Here is a 20,571-nt window from a genome sequence, read left to right as displayed (position 1 = left end):
GAACCACCAGGTGGCGCTACCTGCGGTGCAGCTCCTCGCCCGGAGCCTGATATATACTTATACTACTGCCCCGTTAGCACCTGCCCGGTGAGCCATCCCTCGGGGACCACCAGGTGGCGCTACCTGCGGTGCAGCTCCTCTCCCGAGGCCTGATATATACTTATACTACTGCCCCGCTAGCACTTGCCCGGTGAGCCATCCCTCGGGGACCACCAGGTGGAGCTACTTGCAGTGCAGCTCCTCGCCCGAGGCCTGATATATACTTATACTACTGCCCCGCTAGCACCTGCCCGGTGAGCCATCCCTCGGGGACCACCAGATGGCTCTACCTGCGGTGCAGCTCCTCGCCCGGAGCCTGATATATACTTATACTACTGCCCCGTTAGCACCTGCCCGGTGAGCCATCCCTCGGGGGCCACCAGGGGGCGCTACCTGCGGTGCAGCTTCTCGCCCGGAGCCTGATATATACTTATACTACTGCCCCGCTAGCACCTGCCCGGTGAGCCATCCCTCGGGGACCACCAGGAGGCGCTACCTGCGGTGCAGCTCCTCGCCCGGAGCCTGATAAATACTTATACTACTGCCCCGCTAGCACCTGCCCGGTGAGCCATCCCTCGGGGACCACCAGATGGCGCTACCTGCGGTGCAGCTCCTCGCCCGGAGCCTGATATATACTTATACTACTGCCCCGCTAGCACCTGCCCGGTGAGCCATCCCTCGGGGACCACCAGGAGGCGCTACCTGCGGTGCTGCTCCTCGCCCGGGGCCTGATATATACTTATACTACTGCCCCGCTAGCACCTGCCCGGTGAGCCATCCCTCGGGGACCACCAGGTGGCGCTACCTGCAGTGCAGCTCCTCGCCCGGAGCCTGATATATACTTATACTACTGCCCCGCTAGCACCTGCCCGATGAGCCATCCCTGAGGGACCACCAGGTGGCGCTACCCGCGGTGCAGCTCCTCGCCCGGAGCCTGATATATACTTATACTACTGCCCCGCTAGCACCTGCCTGGTGAGCCATCCCTCGGGGACCACCAGGGGGCGCTACCTGCGGTGCAGCTCCTCGCCCGGAGCCTGATATATACTTATACTACTGCTCCGCTAGCACCTGCCTGGTGAGCCATCCCTCAGGAACCACCAGGTGGCGCTACCTGTGGTGCAGCTCCTCGCCCGGAGCCTGATATATACTTATACTACTGCCCCGCTAGCACCTGCCCGGTGAGCCATCCCTCTGGGACCACTAGGTGGCGCTACCTGCGGTGCTGCTCCTTGCCCAGGGCCTGATATATACTTATACTACTGCCCCGCTAGCACCTGCCCGGTGAGCCATCCCTCTGGGACCACCAGGTGGCGCTACCTGCGGTGCAGCTCCTCGCCCGGAGCCTGATATATACTTATACTACTGCCCCACTAGCACCTGCCCGGTGAGCCATCCCTCGGGGACCACCAGGGGGCGCTACCTGCGGTGCAGCTCCTCGCCCGGAGCCTGATATATACTTATACTACTACCCCGCTAGCACCTGCCCGGTGAGCCATCCCTCGGGGACCACCAGGTGGCGCTACCTGCGGTGCAGCTCCTCGCTCGGGGCCTGATATATACTTATACTACTGCCCCGCTAGCACCTGCCCGGTGAGCCATCCCTCGGGAACCACCAGGTGGCGCTACCTGTGGTGCAGCTCCTCGCCCGGAGCCTGATATATACTTATACTACTGCCCCGCTAGCACCTGCCCGGTTAGCCATTTCTCTGGGACCACCAGATGGCGCTACCTGCGGTGCTGCTTCTCGCTCGGGGCCTGATATATACTTATACCACTGCCCCGCTAGCACTTGCCCGGTGAGCCATCCCTCGGGGACCACCAGGTGGCGCTACCTGCGGTGCAGCTCCTCGCCCGAGGCCTGATATATACTTATACTACTGCCCCGCTAGCACCTGCCCGGTGAGCCATCCCTCGGGAACCACCAGGTGGCGCTACCTGCGGTGCAGCTCCTCTCCCGAGGCCTGATATATACTTATACTACTGCCCCGCTAGCACTTGCCCGGTGAGCCATCCCTCTGGGACCACCAGGTGGCGCTACCTGCGGTGCAGCTCCTCGCCCGGAGCCTGATATATACTTATACTACTGCCCCGTTAGCACCTGCCCGGTGAGCCATCCCTCGGGGGCCACCAGGGGGCGCTACCTGCAGTGCAGCTTCTCGCCCGGAGCCTGATATATACTTATACTACTGCCCCGCTAGCACCTGCCCGGTGAGCCATCCCTCGGGGACCACCAGGAGGCGCTACCTGCGGTGCAGCTCCTCGCCCGGAGCCTGATAAATACTTATACTACTGCCCCGCTAGCACCTGCCCGGTGAGCCATCCCTCGGGGACCACCAGGTGGCGCTACCTGCAGTGCCGCTTCTCGCCCGGAGCCTGATATATACTTATACTACTGCCCCGCTAGCACTTGCCCGGTGAGCCATCCCTCGGGGACCACCAGGTGGCGCTACCTGCGGTGCAGCTTCTCTCCCGGGGCCATATATATGCTTATACTACTGCCCCGCTAGTACTTGCCCGGTGAGCTATCCCTCGGGGACCACCAGGTGGCGCTACCTGCGGTGCAGCTCCTCGCCCGGAGCCTGATATATACTTATACTACTGCCCCGCTAGCACTTGCCCGGTGAGCCATCCCTCGGGGACCACCAGTTGGAGCTACCTGCGGTGCTGCTTCTCGCCCGGAGCCTGATATATACTTATACTACTGCCCCGCTAGCACCTGCCCGGTGACCCATCCCTCGGGGACCACTAGGTGGCGCTACCTGCGGTGCAGCTTCTCGCCCGGAGCCTGATATATACTTATACTACTGCCCCGCTAGCACCTGCCCGGTGAGCCATCCCTCGGGGACCACCAGGTGGCGCTACCTGCGGTGCAGCTTCTCTCCCGGAGCCTGATATATACTTATACTACTGCCACGCTAGCACCTGCCCGGTGAGCCATCCCTCGGGGACCACCAGGTGGCGCTACCTGTGGTGCTGCTCCTCGCCCGGGGTCTGATATATACTTATACTACTGCCCCGCTAGCACCTGCCCGGTGAGCCATCCCTCTGGGACCACCAGGTGGCGCTACCTGCGGTGCTGCTCCTCACTTAGGGCCTGATATATACTTATACTACTGCCCCGCTAGCACCTGCCCTGTGAGCCATCCCTCAGGGACCACCAGGTGGCGCTACCTACAGTGCAGCTCCTCGCCCGGAGCCTGATATATACTTATACTACTGCCCCGCTAGCACCTGCCCTGTGAGCCATCCCTCTGGGACCACCAGGTGGCGCTGCCTGCGGTGCAGCTACTCGCCCGGAGCATCATATATACTTATACTACTGCCCGGTGAGCCATCTCTCGGGGACCACCAGGTGGCGCTACCTGCAGTGCCGCTTCTCGCCCGGAGCCTGATATATACTTATACTACTGCCCCGCTAGCACCTGCCCGATGAGCCATCCCTCTGGGACCACCAGGTGGCGCTACCCGCGGTGCAGCTCCTAGCCCGGAGCCTGATATATACTTATACTACTGCCCCGCTAGCACCTGCCCGGTGAGCCATCCCTCAGGAACCACCAGGTGGCGCTACCTGTGGTGCAGCTCCTCGCCCGGAGCCTGATATATACTTATACTACTGCCCCGCTAGCACCTGCCCGGTGAGCCATCCCTCTGGGACCACCAGGTGGCGCTACCTGCGGTGCTGCTCCTCGCCCAGGGCCTGATATATACTTATACTACTGCCCCGCTAGCACCTGCCCGATGAGCCATCCCTCGGGGACCACCAGGTGGCGCTACCTGCGGTGCCGCTTCTCGCCCAGGGCCTGATATATACTTATACTACTGCCCCGCTAGCACCTGCCTGGTGAGCCATCCCTCGGGGACCACCAGGTGGCGCTACCTGCGGTGCAGATCCTCGCCCGGAGCCTGATATATACTTATACTACTGCCCCGCTAGCACCTGCCCGGTGAGCCATCCCTCGGGGACCACCAGGTGGCGCTACCTGCGGTGCAGCTCCTCGCCCGAGGCCTGATATATACTTATACTACTGCCCCGCTAGCACCTGCCCGGTGAGCCATCACTCGGGACCACCAGGTGGCGCTACCTGCGGTGCTGCTCCTCGCCCAGGGCCTGATATATACATATACTACTGCCCCGCTAGCACTTGCCCGGTGAGTCATCCCTCGGGGACCACCAGGTGGCGCTACCTGCGGTGCAGCTCCTCGCCCGGGGCCTGATATATACTTATACTACTGCCCCGCTAGCACCTGCCCGGTGAGCCATCCCTCGGGGACCACCAGATGGCGCTACCTGCGGTGCAGCTCCTCGCCCGGAGCCTGATATATACTTATACTACTGCCCCGTTAGCACCTGCCCGGTGAGCCATCCCTCGGGGACCACCACGTGGCGCTACCTGCGGTGCTGCTTCTCGCCCGAGGCCTGATATATACTTATACTACTGCCCCGCTAGCACCTGCCCGGTGAGCCATCCCTCGGGAACCACCAGGTGGCGCTACCTGCGGTGCAGCTCCTCGCCCGGAGCCTGATATATACTTATACTACTGCCCCGCTAGCACCTGCCCGGTGAGCCATCCCTCGGGGACCACCAGGAGGCGCTACCTGCGGTGCTGCTCCTCGCCCGGGGCCTGATATATACTTATACTACTGCCCCGCTAGCACCTGCCCGGTGAGCCATCCCTCGGGGACCACCAGGTGGCGCTACCTGCAGTGCAGCTCCTCGCCCGGAGCCTGATATATACTTATACTACTGCCCCGCTAGCACCTGCCCGATGAGCCATCCCTGAGGGACCACCAGGTGGCGCTACCCGCGGTGCAGCTCCTCGACCGGAGCCTGATATATACTTATACTACTGCCCCGCTAGCACCTGCCCTGTGAGCCATCCCTCGGGGACCACCAGGTGGCGCTACCTGCGGTGCCGCTTCTCGCCCAGGGCCTGATATATACTTATACTACTGCCCCGCTAGCACCTGCCTGGTGAGCCATCCCTCGGGGACCACCAGGTGGCGCTACCTGCGGTGCAGCTCCTCGCCCGGAGCCTGATATATACTTATACTACTGCCCCGCTAGCACCTGCCCGGTGAGCCATCCCTCAGGAACCACCAGGTGGCGCTACCTGCGGTGCTGCTCCTTGCCCAGGGCCTGATATATACTTATACTACTGCCCCGCTAGCACCTGCCCGGTGAGCCATCCCTCGGGGACCACCAGGTGGCGCTACCTGCAGTGCAGCTTCTCTCCTGGGGCCTGATATATACTTATACTACTGCCCCGCTGTCACCTGCCCGGTGAGCCATCCCTCTGGGACCACCAGGTGGCGCTACCTGCGGTGCTGCTCCTCGCCCGGGGCCTGATATATACTTATACTACTGCCCCGCTAGCACCTGCCCGGTGAGCCATCCCTCGGGGACCACCAGGTGGCGCTACCTGCAGTGCAGCTTCTCTCCTGGGGCCTGATATATACTTATACTACTGCCCCGCTGTCACCTGCCCGGTGAGCCATCCCTCTGGGACCACCAGGTGGCGCTACCTGCGGTGCTGCTCCTCGCCCGGGGCCTGATATATACTTATACTACTGCCCCGCTGTCACCTGCCTGGTGAGCCATCCCTCGGGGACCACCAGGTGGCGCTACCTGTGGTGCAGCTCCTCGCCCGGAGCCTGATATATACTTATACTACTGCCCCGCTAGCACCTGACCAGTGAGCCATCCCTCGGGGACCACCATGTGGCGCTACCTGCGGTGCAGCTCCTCGCCCGGAGCCTGATATATACTTATACTACTGCCCCGCTAGCACCTGACCAGTGAGCCATCCCTCGGGGACCACCATGTGGCGCTACCTGCGGTGCAGCTCCTCGCCCGGAGCCTGATATATACTTATACTACTGCCCCGCTAGCACCTGACCAGTGAGCCATCCCTCGGGGACCACCATGTGGCGCTACCTGCGGTGCAGCTCCTCGCCCGAGGCCTGATATATACTTATACTACTGCCCCGCTAGCACCTGACCAGTGAGCCATCCCTCGGGGACCACCAGGTGGCGATACCTGCGGTGCAGCTCCTCGCCCGGAGCCTGATATATACTTATACTACTGCCCCGTTAGCAGCTGCCCGGTGAGCCATCCCTCGGGGACCACCAGGTGGCGCTACCTGCGGTGCAGCTCCTCGCCCGAGGCCTGATATATACTTATACTACTGCCCCGCTAGCACCTGCCCGGTGAGCCATCCCTCGGGAACCACCAGGTGGCGCTACCTGCGGTGCAGCTCCTCGCCCGGAGCCTGATATATACTTATACTACTGCCCCGTTAGCACCTGCCCGGTGAGCCATCCCTCGGGGACCACCAGGTGGCGCTACCTGCGGTGCAGCTCCTCTCCCGAGGCCTGATATATACTTATACTACTGCCCCGCTAGCACTTGCCCGGTGAGCCATCCCTCGGGGACCACCAGGTGGAGCTACTTGCAGTGCAGCTCCTCGCCCGAGGCCTGATATATACTTATACTACTGCCCCGCTAGCACCTGCCCGGTGAGCCATCCCTCGGGGACCACCAGATGGCTCTACCTGCGGTGCAGCTCCTCGCCCGGAGCCTGATATATACTTATACTACTGCCCCGTTAGCACCTGCCCGGTGAGCCATCCCTCGGGGGCCACCAGGGGGCGCTACCTGCGGTGCAGCTTCTCGCCCGGAGCCTGATATATACTTATACTACTGCCCCGCTAGCACCTGCCCGGTGAGCCATCCCTCGGGGACCACCAGGAGGCGCTACCTGCGGTGCAGCTCCTCGCCCGGAGCCTGATAAATACTTATACTACTGCCCCGCTAGCACTTGCCCGGTGAGCCATCCCTCGGGGACCACCAGGTGGCGCTACCTGCGGTGCAGCTTCTCTCCCGGGGCCATATATATGCTTATACTACTGCCCCGCTAGTACTTGCCCGGTGAGCTATCCCTCGGGGACCACCAGGTGGCGCTACCTGCGGTGCAGCTCCTCGCCCGGAGCCTGATATATACTTATACTACTGCCCCGCTAGCACCTGCCCGGTGAGCCATCCCTCGGGAACCACCAGGTGGCGCTACCTGTGGTGCAGCTCCTCACCCGGAGCCTGATATATACTTATACTACTGCCCCGCTAGCACTTGCCCGGTGAGCCATCCCTCGGGGACCACCAGTTGGAGCTACTTGCAGTGCAGCTAATCGCCCGGAGCCTGATATATACTTATACTACTGCCCCGCTAGCACCTGCCCGGTGAGCCATCCCTCGGGGACCACCAGGTGGCTCTACCTGCGGTGCAGCTTCTCGCCCGGAGCCTGATATATACTTATACTACTGCCCCGCTAGCACTTGCCCGGTGAGCCATCCCTCGGGGACCACCAGTTGGAGCTACCTGCGGTGCAGCTTCTCGCCCGGAGCCTGATATATACTTATACTACTGCCCCGCTAGCACCTGCCCGGTGACCCATCCCTCGGGGACCACTAGGTGGCGCTACCTGCGGTGCAGCTTCTCGCCCGGAGCCTGATATATACTTATACTACTGCCCCGCTAGCACCTGCCCGGTGAGCCATCCCTCGGGGACCACCAGGTGGCGCTACCTGCGGTGCAGCTTCTCTCCCGGAGCCTGATATATACTTATACTACTGCCACGCTAGCACCTGCCCGGTGAGCCATCCCTCGGGGACCACCAGGTGGCGCTACCTGTGGTGCTGCTCCTCGCCCGGGGCCTGATATATACTTATACTACTGCCCCGCTAGCACCTGCCCTGTGAGCCATCCCTCAGGGACCACCAGGTGGCGCTGCCTGCGGTGCAGCTACTCGCCCGGAGCATCATATATACTTATACTACTGCCCGGTGAGCCATCTCTCGGGGACCACCAGGTGGCGCTACCTGCAGTGCCGCTTCTCGCCCGGAGCCTGATATATACTTATACTACTGCCCCGCTAGCACCTGCCCGATGAGCCATCCCTCTGGGACCACCAGGTGGCGCTACCCGCGGTGCAGCTCCTAGCCCGGAGCCTGATATATACTTATACTACTGCCCCGCTAGCACCTGCCCGGTGAGCCATCCCTCAGGAACCACCAGGTGGCGCTACCTGTGGTGCAGCTCCTCGCCCGGAGCCTGATATATACTTATACTACTGCCCCGCTAGCACCTGCCCGGTGAGCCATCCCTCTGGGACCACCAGGTGGCGCTACCTGCGGTGCTGCTTCTCGCCCAGGGCCTGATATATACTTATACTACTGCCCCGCTAGCACCTGCCTGGTGAGCCATCCCTCGGGGACCACCAGGTGGCGCTACCTGCGGTGCAGCTCCTCGCCCGGAGCCTGATATATACTTATACTACTGCCCCGTTAGCACCTGCCCGGTGAGCCATCCCTCGGGGACCACCACGTGGCGCTACCTGCGGTGCTGCTTCTCGCCCGAGGCCTGATATATACTTATACTACTGCCCCGCTAGCACCTGCCCGGTGAGCCATCCCTCGGGAACCACCAGGTGGCGCTACCTGCGGTGCAGCTCCTCGCCCGGAGCCTGATATATACTTATACTACTGCCCCGCTAGCACCTGCCCGATGAGCCATCCCTCGGGGACCACCAGGAGGCGCTACCTGCGGTGCTGCTCCTCGCCCGGGGCCTGATATATACTTATACTACTGCCCCGCTAGCACCTGCCCGGTGAGCCATCCCTCGGGGACCACCAGGTGGCGCTACCTGCAGTGCAGCTCCTCGCCCGGAGCCTGATATATACTTATACTACTGCCCCGCTAGCACCTGCCCGATGAGCCATCCCTGAGGGACCACCAGGTGGCGCTACCCGCGGTGCAGCTCCTCGACCGGAGCCTGATATATACTTATACTACTGCCCCGCTATCACCTGCCCTGTGAGCCATCCCTCGGGGACCACCAGGTGGCGCTACCTGCGGTGCCGCTTCTCGCCCAGGGCCTGATATATACTTATACTACTGCCCCGCTAGCACCTGCCTGGTGAGCCATCCCTCGGGGACCACCAGGTGGCGCTACCTGCGGTGCAGCTCCTCGCCCGGAGCCTGATATATACTTATACTACTGCCCCGCTAGCACCTGCCCGGTGAGCCATCCCTCAGGAACCACCAGGTGGCGCTACCTGCGGTGCTGCTCCTTGCCCAGGGCCTGATATATACTTATACTACTGCCCCGCTAGCACCTGCCCGGTGAGCCATCCCTCGGGGACCACCAGGTGGCGCTACCTGCAGTGCAGCTTCTCTCCTGGGGCCTGATATATACTTATACTACTGCCCCGCTGTCACCTGCCCGGTGAGCCATCCCTCTGGGACCACCAGGTGGCGCTACCTGCGGTGCTGCTCCTCGCCCGGGGCCTGATATATACTTATACTACTGCCCCGCTAGCACCTGCCCGGTGAGCCATCCCTCGGGGACCACCAGGTGGCGCTACCTGCAGTGCAGCTTCTCTCCTGGGGCCTGATATATACTTATACTACTGCCCCGCTGTCACCTGCCCGGTGAGCCATCCCTCTGGGACCACCAGGTGGCGCTACCTGCAGTGCTGCTCCTCGCCCGGGGCCTGATATATACTTATACTACTGCCCCGCTGTCACCTGCCTGGTGAGCCATCCCTCGGGGACCACCAGGTGGCGCTACCTGTGGTGCAGCTCCTCGCCCGGAGCCTGATAAATACTTATACTACTGCCCCGCTAGCACCTGACCAGTGAGCCATCCCTCGGGGACCACCATGTGGCGCTACCTGCGGTGCAGCTCCTCGCCCGGAGCCTGATATATACTTATACTACTGCCCCGCTAGCACCTGACCAGTGAGCCATCCCTCGGGGACCACCATGTGGCGCTACCTGCGGTGCAGCTCCTCGCCCGGAGCCTGATTTATACTTATACTACTGCCCCGCTAGCACCTGACCAGTGAGCCATCCCTCGGGGACCACCATGTGGCGCTACCTGCGGTGCAGCTCCTCGCCCGGAGCCTGATATATACTTATACTACTGCCCCGCTAGCACTTGACCAGTGAGCCATCCCTCGGGGACCACCATGTGGCGCTACCTGCGGTGCAGCTCCTCGCCCGAGGCCTGATATATACTTATACTACTGCCCCGCTAGCACCTGACCAGTGAGCCATCCCTCGGGGACCACCAGGTGGCGATACCTGCGGTGCAGCTCCTCGCCCGGAGCCTGATATATACTTATACTACTGCCCCGTTAGCAGCTGCCCGGTGAGCCATCCCTCGGGGACCACCAGGTGGCGCTACCTGCGGTGCAGCTCCTCTCCCGAGGCCTGATATATACTTATACTACTGCCCCGCTAGCACTTGCCCGGTGAGCCATCCCTCGGGGACCACCAGGTGGAGCTACTTGCAGTGCAGCTCCTCGCCCGAGGCCTGATATATACTTATACTACTGCACCGTTAGCACCTGCCCGGTGAGCCATCCCTCGGGGGCCACCAGGGGGCGCTACCTGCGGTGCAGCTTCTCGCCCGGAGCCTGATATATACTTATACTACTGCCCCGCTAGCACCTGCCCGGTGAGCCATCCCTCGGGGACCACCAGGAGGCGCTACCTGCGGTGCAGCTCCTCGCCCGGAGCCTGATAAATACTTATACTACTGCCCCGCTAGCACCTGCCCGGTGAGCCATCCCTCGGGGACCACCAGGTGGCGCTACCTGCAGTGCCGCTTCTCGCCCGGAGCCTGATATATACTTATACTACTGCCCCGCTAGCACTTGCCCGGTGAGCCATCCCTCGGGGACCACCAGGTGGCGCTACCTGCGGTGCAGCTTCTCTCCCGGGGCCATATATATGCTTATACTACTGCCCCGCTAGTACTTGCCCGGTGAGCTATCCCTCGGGGACCACCAGGTGGCGCTACCTGCGGTGCAGCTCCTCGCCCGGAGCCTGATATATACTTATACTACTGCCCCGTTAGCACCTGCCCGGTGAGCCATCCCTCGGGGACCACCAGGTGGCGCTACCTGCGGTGCAGCTCCTCGCCCGAGGCCTGATATATACTTATACTACTGCCCCGCTATCACCTGCCCGGTGAGCCATCCCTCGGGAACCACCAGGTGGCGCTACCTGTGGTGCAGCTCCTCGCCCGGAGCCTGATATATACTTATACTACTGCCCCGCTAGCACTTGCCCGGTGAGCCATCCCTCGGGGACCACCAGTTGGAGCTACTTGCAGTGCAGCTTCTCGCCCGGAGCCTGATATATACTTATACTACTGCCCCGCTAGCACCTGCCCGGTGAGCCATCCCTCGGGGACCACTAGGTGGCGCTACCTGCGGTGCAGCTTCTCGCCCGGAGCCTGATATATACTTATACTACTGCCCCGCTAGCACTTGCCCGGTGAGCCATCCCTCGGGGACCACCAGATGGCTCTACCTGCGGTGCAGCTCCTCGCCCGGAGCCTGATATATACTTATACTACTGCCCCGTTAGCACCTGCCCGGTGAGCCATCCCTCGGGGGCCACCAGGGGGCGCTACCTGCGGTGCAGCTTCTCGCCCGGAGCCTGATATATACTTATACTACTGCCCCGCTAGCACCTGCCCGGTGAGCCATCCCTCGGGGACCACCAGGAGGCGCTACCTGCGGTGCAGCTCCTCGCCCGGAGCCTGATAAATACTTATACTACTGCCCCGCTAGCACTTGCCCGGTGAGCCATCCCTCGGGGACCACCAGTTGGAGCTACCTGCGGTGCAGCTTCTCGCCCGGAGCCTGATATATACTTATACTACTGCCCCGCTAGCACCTGCCCGGTGACCCATCCCTCGGGGACCACTAGGTGGCGCTACCTGCGGTGCAGCTTCTCGCCCGGAGCCTGATATATACTTATACTACTGCCCCGCTAGCACCTGCCCGGTGAGCCATCCCTCGGGGACCACCAGGTGGCGCTACCTGCGGTGCTGCTTCTCGCCCGAGGCCTGATATATACTTATACTACTGCCCCGCTAGCACCTGCCCGGTGAGCCATCCCTCGGGAACCACCAGGTGGCGCTACCTGCGGTGCAGCTCCTCGCCCGGAGCCTGATATATACTTATACTACTGCCCCGCTAGCACCTGCCCGGTGAGCCATCCCTCGGGGACCACCAGGAGGCGCTACCTGCGGTGCTGCTCCTCGCCCGGGGCCTGATATATACTTATACTACTGCCCCGCTAGCACCTGCCCGGTGAGCCATCCCTCGGGGACCACCAGGTGGCGCTACCTGCAGTGCAGCTCCTCGCCCGGAGCCTGATATATACTTATACTACTGCCCCGCTAGCACCTGCCCGATGAGCCATCCCTGAGGGACCACCAGGTGGCGCTACCCGCGGTGCAGCTCCTCGACCGGAGCCTGATATATACTTATACTACTGCCCCGCTAGCACCTGCCCTGTGAGCCATCCCTCGGGGACCACCAGGTGGCGCTACCTGCGGTGCCGCTTCTCGCCCAGGGCCTGATATATACTTATACTACTGCCCCGCTAGCACCTGCCTGGTGAGCCATCCCTCGGGGACCACCAGGTGGCGCTACCTGCGGTGCAGCTCCTCGCCCGGAGCCTGATATATACTTATACTACTGCCCCGCTAGCACCTGCCCGGTGAGCCATCCCTCAGGAACCACCAGGTGGCGCTACCTGCGGTGCTGCTCCTTGCCCAGGGCCTGATATATACTTATACTACTGCCCCGCTAGCACCTGCCCGGTGAGCCATCCCTCGGGGACCACCAGGTGGCGCTACCTGCAGTGCAGCTTCTCTCCTGGGGCCTGATATATACTTATACTACTGCCCCGCTGTCACCTGCCCGGTGAGCCATCCCTCTGGGACCACCAGGTGGCGCTACCTGCGGTGCTGCTCCTCGCCCGGGGCCTGATATATACTTATACTACTGCCCCGCTGTCACCTGCCTGGTGAGCCATCCCTCGGGGACCACCAGGTGGCGCTACCTGTGGTGCAGCTCCTCGCCCGGAGCCTGATATATACTTATACTACTGCCCCGCTAGCACCTGACCAGTGAGCCATCCCTCGGGGACCACCATGTGGCGCTACCTGCGGTGCAGCTCCTCGCCCGGAGCCTGATATATACTTATACTACTGCCCCGCTAGCACCTGACCAGTGAGCCATCCCTCGGGGACCACCATGTGGCGCTACCTGCGGTGCAGCTCCTCGCCCGAGGCCTGATATATACTTATACTACTGCCCCGCTAGCACCTGACCAGTGAGCCATCCCTCGGGGACCACCAGGTGGCGATACCTGCGGTGCAGCTCCTCGCCCGGAGCCTGATATATACTTATACTACTGCCCCGCTATCACCTGCCCGTTGAGCCATCCCTCGGGGACCACCAGGTGGCGCTACCTGCGGTGCAGCTCCTCGCCCGGAGCCGCGTTTCTTACATTCGGGTCATTTTCCGTTCCCCTCTTATAATTTGGCAGCAGATTGAAGTCGCTCGTTCCTGACACTGCGCCCATTAACGGCACCAGAACAGCGCGCCTCTATTAACCCCTACACCCCGTGATGGACGGGAGCCGTTTAACCCTTTCCCCCTCCCGCCGTCGGTTCCGGGGCCCACCTGCTGCGTCATGGCCTCCGCCTGGGTCAGCACGCTGATGGACAGGGAGCCGTTGTCCTCGAAGCTGCTCCTCCTCGTACTGATCCGATCCCGCTCGTTCTGCACGGCTGAAACAACAGCAAATGTAAGCGACGTCCGGAGCCCCCCTGATCTCCGGAGATGGGGGCGAGCGGTGCACAGAGGGCGGCTCCACCGCCAGCAGACTGAGGGTCCTGGTCAGCGCCTCTGCTGCCGGCAGTGAATAGAAACATCCAGCAATGAGTCCTAACTTAATGTGCTTTTAGTATCAGACCGGCGGGGGTCCGACGCCCCAACAGCCGGCACCAGCTAGCTCCCCCGTCCTTTCTGTGTTCATGTCTGGTATTGCAGCTCAGCCCTGTGTAGGACAGAGGGAGCGCCGCTGATCTCGTGCCCCATCACCGTCATTCCGGCTTCTAGAAAAGCCGGGTGCAATGTAGCTATTGTGCTTATTAGTAATGATACAATGTCTGATAACGGAAATAGCGGTGTATCAATTTAGAAAGTAACTTTTAATCAGAAATTTATAAAATGAAGGTGCAAGTGCTGACAGACTGACACAAATACAAGAAGAGTGATCCCCTCATACATGTCACCCCCAATATCCCGACATCAAGTGCTCAGATGAAGACAGCAAATCGTAGTATTAGAGTCTTCCCAAAATTATCCCTCCTTCATGGTTATGATACTTAATTTGCACAGATAAACCAATGGGCAGGGAACAGACCCGGCTACTTAATAACCCTACAACATATCCCCAGTTTAAATAGACATGGGAGAAAGGAAGGGAATATATCCAAGAAAATGGAACGATCTCACGCACAACTCTAGAGACTTCTATTAATCATTCTCAATTGAGGCGAGCATCATCTTTAAACGAACCACCCCGACGAGTTTCTTCAAATTGAGTCTTCAGGGGGAACAGGTTTCCATTCAGGGGCAAAAGTTTCCCCTAGTTTGCGCTGCTACAGCACATGAGAGGGTCCCTCTTTAAGTATCGAGCGCTGCACATGGATTGGTTACAGCGTATCACATGCCGCCATCCCCAAACCTGCGCTAAAGCCACTTCCTCCTATGTGGAACGCTGCCTGACACGCACGCGTCATTTCCGGAGGTGTGACTATGACGCACTTCCGGATTTCAGGAGGTGTGACTATGACGCACTTCCGGATTTCAGGAGGTGTGACTATGACGCACTTCTGGATTTCAGGAGGTGTGACTATGACGCACTTCCGGATTTCAGGAGGTGTGACTATGACGCACTTCCGGATTTCAGGAGGTGTGACTATGACACACTTCCGGATTTCAGGGGGTGTGACTATGACGCACTTCCGGATTTCAGGAGGTGTGACTATGACGCGCTTCCGGATTTCAGGAGGTGTGACTATGACGCACTTCCGGATTTCAGGAGGTGTGACTATGACGCACTTCCGGATTTCAGGAGGTGTGACTATGACGCACTTCCGGATTTCAGGAGGTGTGACTATGACGCACTTCCGGATTTGCGTGGAACACATTCAATGCGCTCCAAGAAGTGCTCGTCGCATCCAGGTGTGCGGCAATGGGCCCAAATAGAAGCGCTCCGGTCCATCGCCATCACACTACCCCTATTGACAGGGAGACCAGCAGTCCATATGGACATGTGCATTCCCCCATAGCCCATACGGACATGTGCATTCCCCCATAGCCCATACGGACATGTGCATTCCCCCATAGCCCATACGGACATGTGCATTCCCCCATAGCCCATACGGACATGTGCATTCCCCCATAGCCCATACGGGGCATCTTATGAAATCGGAAAATTTTGAAAATTTTGCAATTTTCAAAATTTTTATTTTTATGCCCTTAAATCAGAGAGATACAGTACAGACCAAAAGTTTGGACACACCTTCTCATTTAAAGGTTTTTCGGTATTTTCATGACTATGAAAATTGTACATTCACACTGAAGGCAACAAAACTATGAATTACCACATGTGGAATTATATACTTAACAAAAAAGTGTGAAACAACTGAAAATATGTCTTATATTCTAGGTTCTTCACAGTAGCCACCTTTTGCTTTGACGACTGCTTTGCACACTCTTGGCATTCTCTTGATGAGCTTCAAGAGGTAGTCACCGGAAATGGTCTTCCAACAATCTTGAAGGAGTTCCCAGAGATCCCAGAGATGCTCAGCACTTGTTGGCCCTTTTGGCTTCACTCTGCGGTCCAGCTCACCCCAAACCATCTCGATTGGGTTCAGGTCTGGTGACTGTGGAGGCCAGGTCATCTGGCGTAGCCCCCCATCACTCTCCTTCTTGGTCAAATAGCCCTTACACAGCCTGGAGGTGTTTGGGGTCATTGTCCTGTTGAAAAATAAATGATGGTCCAACTAAACGCAAACCGGATGGAATAGCATGTGACGCACCCCTGGTCCTGTGTCGCGCAGCGTTGCGCACGCGGAGCTTACCCGGAGCCGGATCTGTTGAGGGTTGTAGTCTCGTGGCGGTGACCCGGTCCGTGCCCAGGGAGTCAGACTAAGTGGCGCTGTATTAGCGGTAGATGTTGTACGACTACGCCACCCGTTGAATGCAGCGAAGGAGCTGCCGCTGCAGGGCAGACCGCTGAGGCCGGTGGTAGGATTGTGCAGTGTGATAGTATCACCCCCAACGGGAGGGGTATGGCCTCAGGGCAGCCGACGTGGATGATGGGGGTAGCAGGAACCACTCGGAGACGGTACGGTGTAGTTCAGGGTCTTTACTGGTGACAAAGATAGACCCTCCCGGAGTACTGGCTAGCGATTGGGGCCTGGTCAGTCCTTGAGCAGATGGGATCTCCCCTGGCCAGGCGGAGTTGTAGGCCTCCCAAACTAACTGTACTCTTCTGGCTACCTTGCTAGAGGCGGGTATAAGTAGCCCACGTCCCTGAGTGTACCGTGTGGTGCTCACCCGTATGGCCGGTGACTCGGGGCCTTCTAGTAGCTTCCGCTCCACGACGGCGGTGCTGGTCCCACGCGTGTGACCGTGCCTTCGGGTTTCTTGGCCAGAGGACCTGAAATCCCCTGCCGGTCGGTTTCTGCTGCTGGATAGGAGTTAGTCCCCACAGCCTCGGACTCCGGGTCCGGTGATAGCTTCTCAGTCAGGGCGAGCTCTGCAGCTGCCAGCCCCTGACTCTTTGTAGTACTGCTCCCACAGAGCTCCTGTTGTTTCTTCCTATGCTGCTTCTCTTCTCTGTCTCTACTTCTTCTCTACTCACTAACCCTGCCTCAGCCCTAGGTTTATATAGGGGAAGTTCTTCCCCTCCCAGGACTGGGCAGGAGGTGTGGCATGCACAGGATCCCTGACCAAGAGACCTCCCACCTGCTCTCAGACATAACATTGCCGTTACTGTGGAAACCAGACCCCTGGGGTGCCACATTCCCCCCTAGTGAAATTTAGTACTCCGGGACTAAACATATTTTTAGAAAAACATAACAAGGTATTAACAATAATAATACAATAAGAAAAACACATAAAGATGGTTACGGCGTGTCCGCAACCGGGTGCAGTCTTTGAAGAAAAGCAAGGTGTCCATTTCACCAAAACAGGGAGACGTAACCAGGTAGGGGTCTGTCCTGCCCCGAGTCCTTAACAGTCTTTAGTCCATTCCTAGGTTACGCTCCAACCATGTACAAGGATTCCCGGTAAATCCACCAAGGACTCCTATAAACAACTAGAAACACATAATTATACACAAGCAACAAGAAAAACAGGTAACCACAAATAAAACAATTTATACACTTCAAATCCTCCAACGTGCGGGTAACTGGCCTCTAGTGGCCCTAGTGGACCTACGGAGCTGACTGTCTAGCCCTGAACTACAGGGTATAGGAGCTGTCAAGGGTAAACTGGGCAGCTGTCTACCGGCTCTTTGTCTCACTAGGGGTACGGCAGGCTCACTATAAGCAGAGGGTTGATCCTCCTGTTCTGCTTGTGTGGAGTCTTCTGCCTCCTGGACCGGCTGCTCTTCCAGCTCTACCTGTTGCTCCGTAGGCACTTGGGATGCTGGTTGGAGGAACGTGAGGACGGGTACCACAACTGCACCATTGACTTGAGTCCAGGACCGAGGGAAGTCTCCGAGCACAGTACTAACCATATCTTCCCTTTCCTCTACGGGTCGATGGTCTTCTTGTTCCTCTTCAGGGTTCCGTAGCTGTTCAGGACACTTCTTCAGGTGATCCCGGGATACAATGGCTATGGTCTCCCCTCCGTCTTTACTGATGGTACAGACTTTCGGGTTCTCGTGGCTTGAGGGCAGTACGGTGTACGGGTCCTTCTCCCACTGGTCGTCCAACTTGTGGAGCCGTCTCTTCCTCTTCAAGACCTGCTCTCCGGGTACCAGGGGAACAGCGGGAGCATACTGGTTGTAAGTTTTCTCTTGTCTTTCCCTAGCCTGACAGAGACTTCGCTCCACGCTCTCCTGTACTCTCCGGTACTGCTGCTGCCTCTCTGTGTCCCAGTCTGCTTCTGGTGAAGTGTCCTCGGGTGTCAGGACTCCCATTTCCAGGTCAACAGGTAACTTACCAGGTCTCGCCCTCATTAGGTAAGCCGGGGTACAGTTGGTGGAACCTACCGGGATGTGGTTGTATAGGTCCACTAGATCGGGCAGCTTCTCAGGCCACAAACTGCGTTCTTCCAGGGGCAAAGTTTTCAGGAGATCCATTACCACCTGGTTCATTTTCTCACAAAGTCCATTAGTTTGCGGATGATAGGGTGTCGTCCTTATCTTCCGGCAGCCATACAGATTGCAGAATTCCTGGAAGACCTCCGCTTCAAAGGCAGGTCCCTGGTCCGTCAGCACTTGGTCCGGGTACCCGTGTGGACGGCAGAAGTGCTGCTGGAAGGCAGCTAGCTGCTGTTTGAGCCGTTAAGTCCTTAACGGGGACGACAACCAAGAACCGGGAGTAATGATCCACAATGGTTAACGCGTAGACGTAGCCACTTCTGCTTGGGGTCAGTTTTACATGATCCAAGGCTACCAGTTCCAACGGCTGCCGGGTGACGATGGACTGCAGGGGAGTCTTCTGACTGGCACGGTCCTTCCTTCTTAGGTTGCACGGGCCACAGTCTCTGCACCACCTCTCGATGGTTCCCCTCATGCCTACCCAGTGGAACCGCCCACGCAGCAGGAACTCCAGCTTCTTCCATCCGAAGTGTCCAGCCCCGTCGTGGTATGCCTCCATCACCATGGCTGCGTCTCTCCGTGGCACCACTACTTGCCAGATTAGTTCATGCGTCTGGGAGTTAACCATTCTGCGGCACAACTTCCCCTTGTAAAGGAACAGTCGACTCTTCTCAGCCCACAGTTGCTTGGCTTCCTCCGGAGCGTCTGGGTCAAGGCGAGCCTCTGGCCGAGTCAGCATCTCCTTTACCAGCCGGACGGCAGGGTCACTGTCTTGCGTTTCCTCCCAGTTGTAGTGAGGCAAGGGGTTAAACGTAGCGGCTTGCTTACTCCTTATCCGATGGGAATACTGGATAGTCCCATGACGGTGGAACGCGGGGAGTTCGACTTCTTCCAGTCCCTCTGGATCTTCTCCTACGTCCGGTAGGTTTGGCATCCTGGACAGGGCGTCCGCGTTGGTATTGGAGCGTCCTGCCCGGTATTTGATTGTGAACTCGTAGTTGGACAGACGGGCCATCCATCTCTGCTCTAGGGCACCGAGTCTTGCCGTGTCCAGGTGTGTCAACGGGTTGTTATCCGTGTACACGGTGAACCGGGAAGAAGCGAGGTAGTGCTTAAAGCGTTCGGTGACTGCCCACACCACTGCCAGGAACTCTAGCTTAAATGAGCTGTAATTCTCAGGGTTTCTTTCGGTGGGTCGCAGTTTTCGGCTAGCGTAAGCGATTACTCGTTCTTTCCCCTGCTGGATCTGGGACAGCACGGCTCCTAGCCCGATGTTACTTGCGTCGGTGTAGAGGATAAAGGGCTGGCTGTAATCAGGGTATGCCAGGATTTCATCCCCCGTGAGGGCCATCTTCAGCTGGCGGAAGGACTCTTCTTCTAACTTCTCCCATTTGAAGGGCGGCTTCTGGTTCTTGGCCTTCCGGGACTGGCCTATCAGGAGGTCCTGCATAGGAGCTGCCTTTTTGGTGAAACCGGGGATGAATCTGCGGTAATAGCCTACCAACCCGAGGAACTGCCGCACTTCCTTTACACTGGAGGGACTTGGCCATTCCTTAATTGCGGTGATCTTATCAGGGTCGGGAGCCACTCCGTCAGCGCTCACCACGTGTCCCAGGTACTGCACCTTTGGTTTCAAGAGGTGACACTTGGAGGGTTTTACCTTTAAGCCGTAGCTTGCCAGAGCTTCGAACACTTCCGCCAGGTGTTTCAGGTGGTCCTCATAAGTCTTGGAATATACGATGACATCGTCCAGGTACAACAGGACCGTCTCGAAGTTTCTGTGGCCCAGACAGCACTCCATTAATCGTTGGAAGGTTCCCGGTGCGTTGCAGAGTCCGAACGGCATGCAGGTAAACTCGCTAAGTCCCATCGGGGTGGTGAATGCGGTCTTCTCCCGGTCCGCCTCTGCTACAGGAACCTGCCAGTATCCGCTAGTGAGATCCAAGGTAGAGAAGAAGTTAGCAGATCTTAAAGCAGCCAAAGACTCCTCTATTCTTGGTAAGGGGTACGCATCCTTGTGTGTGATACGGTTAATTTTCCGGTAATCTACACACATCCTCATGGTGTTGTCTTTCTTTTTGACTAAGACTAGTGGAGCTGCCCAGGGGCTACAGCTATCCCTGATCACCCCAGCCTCCTTCATGTCCCTAAGCATCCCCTTGGCGTGTTGGTAGTGTGCAGGGGGTACGGGTCGATACCTCTCTTTTATGGGAAGATGGTCTCCCGTGGGGATGTGGTGTTCTACCCCCTTGACTCGCCCGAAGTCTAACGGGTGTTTACTAAACACTCTCTCGTACTCTTGAACCACCCGATAG

The 20,571-nt window shown here is 58.8% G+C and overlaps 1 protein-coding gene across 2 annotated transcripts in view; it reads right to left on the bottom strand.

Moving 5' to 3' along the window:
- LOC141175914 (hepatocyte nuclear factor 4-beta-like) overlaps nucleotides 1–20,571 on the bottom strand; it is a 99,984-nt gene that overhangs the window by 42,596 nt on the left and 36,817 nt on the right. For both annotated transcript variants that reach the window (XM_073659911.1, XM_073659912.1), the window contains exon 4: nucleotides 13,594–13,700. In XM_073659911.1, the coding sequence (XP_073516012.1) occupies nucleotides 13,594–13,700 (107 nt within the window). The remainder of the gene's footprint in view (nucleotides 1–13,593; nucleotides 13,701–20,571) is intronic.

This window comes from Phyllobates terribilis, unplaced genomic scaffold (assembly GCF_046119375.1).
Source record: "Phyllobates terribilis strain yellow unplaced genomic scaffold, ASM4611937v1 Scaffold_14__1_contigs__length_39327217, whole genome shotgun sequence".
Taxonomy (NCBI): domain Eukaryota; kingdom Metazoa; phylum Chordata; class Amphibia; order Anura; family Dendrobatidae; genus Phyllobates; species Phyllobates terribilis.
Note: the sequence above shows the minus strand (reverse complement) of the source record. Positions and strands in the feature narration are given on the sequence as shown.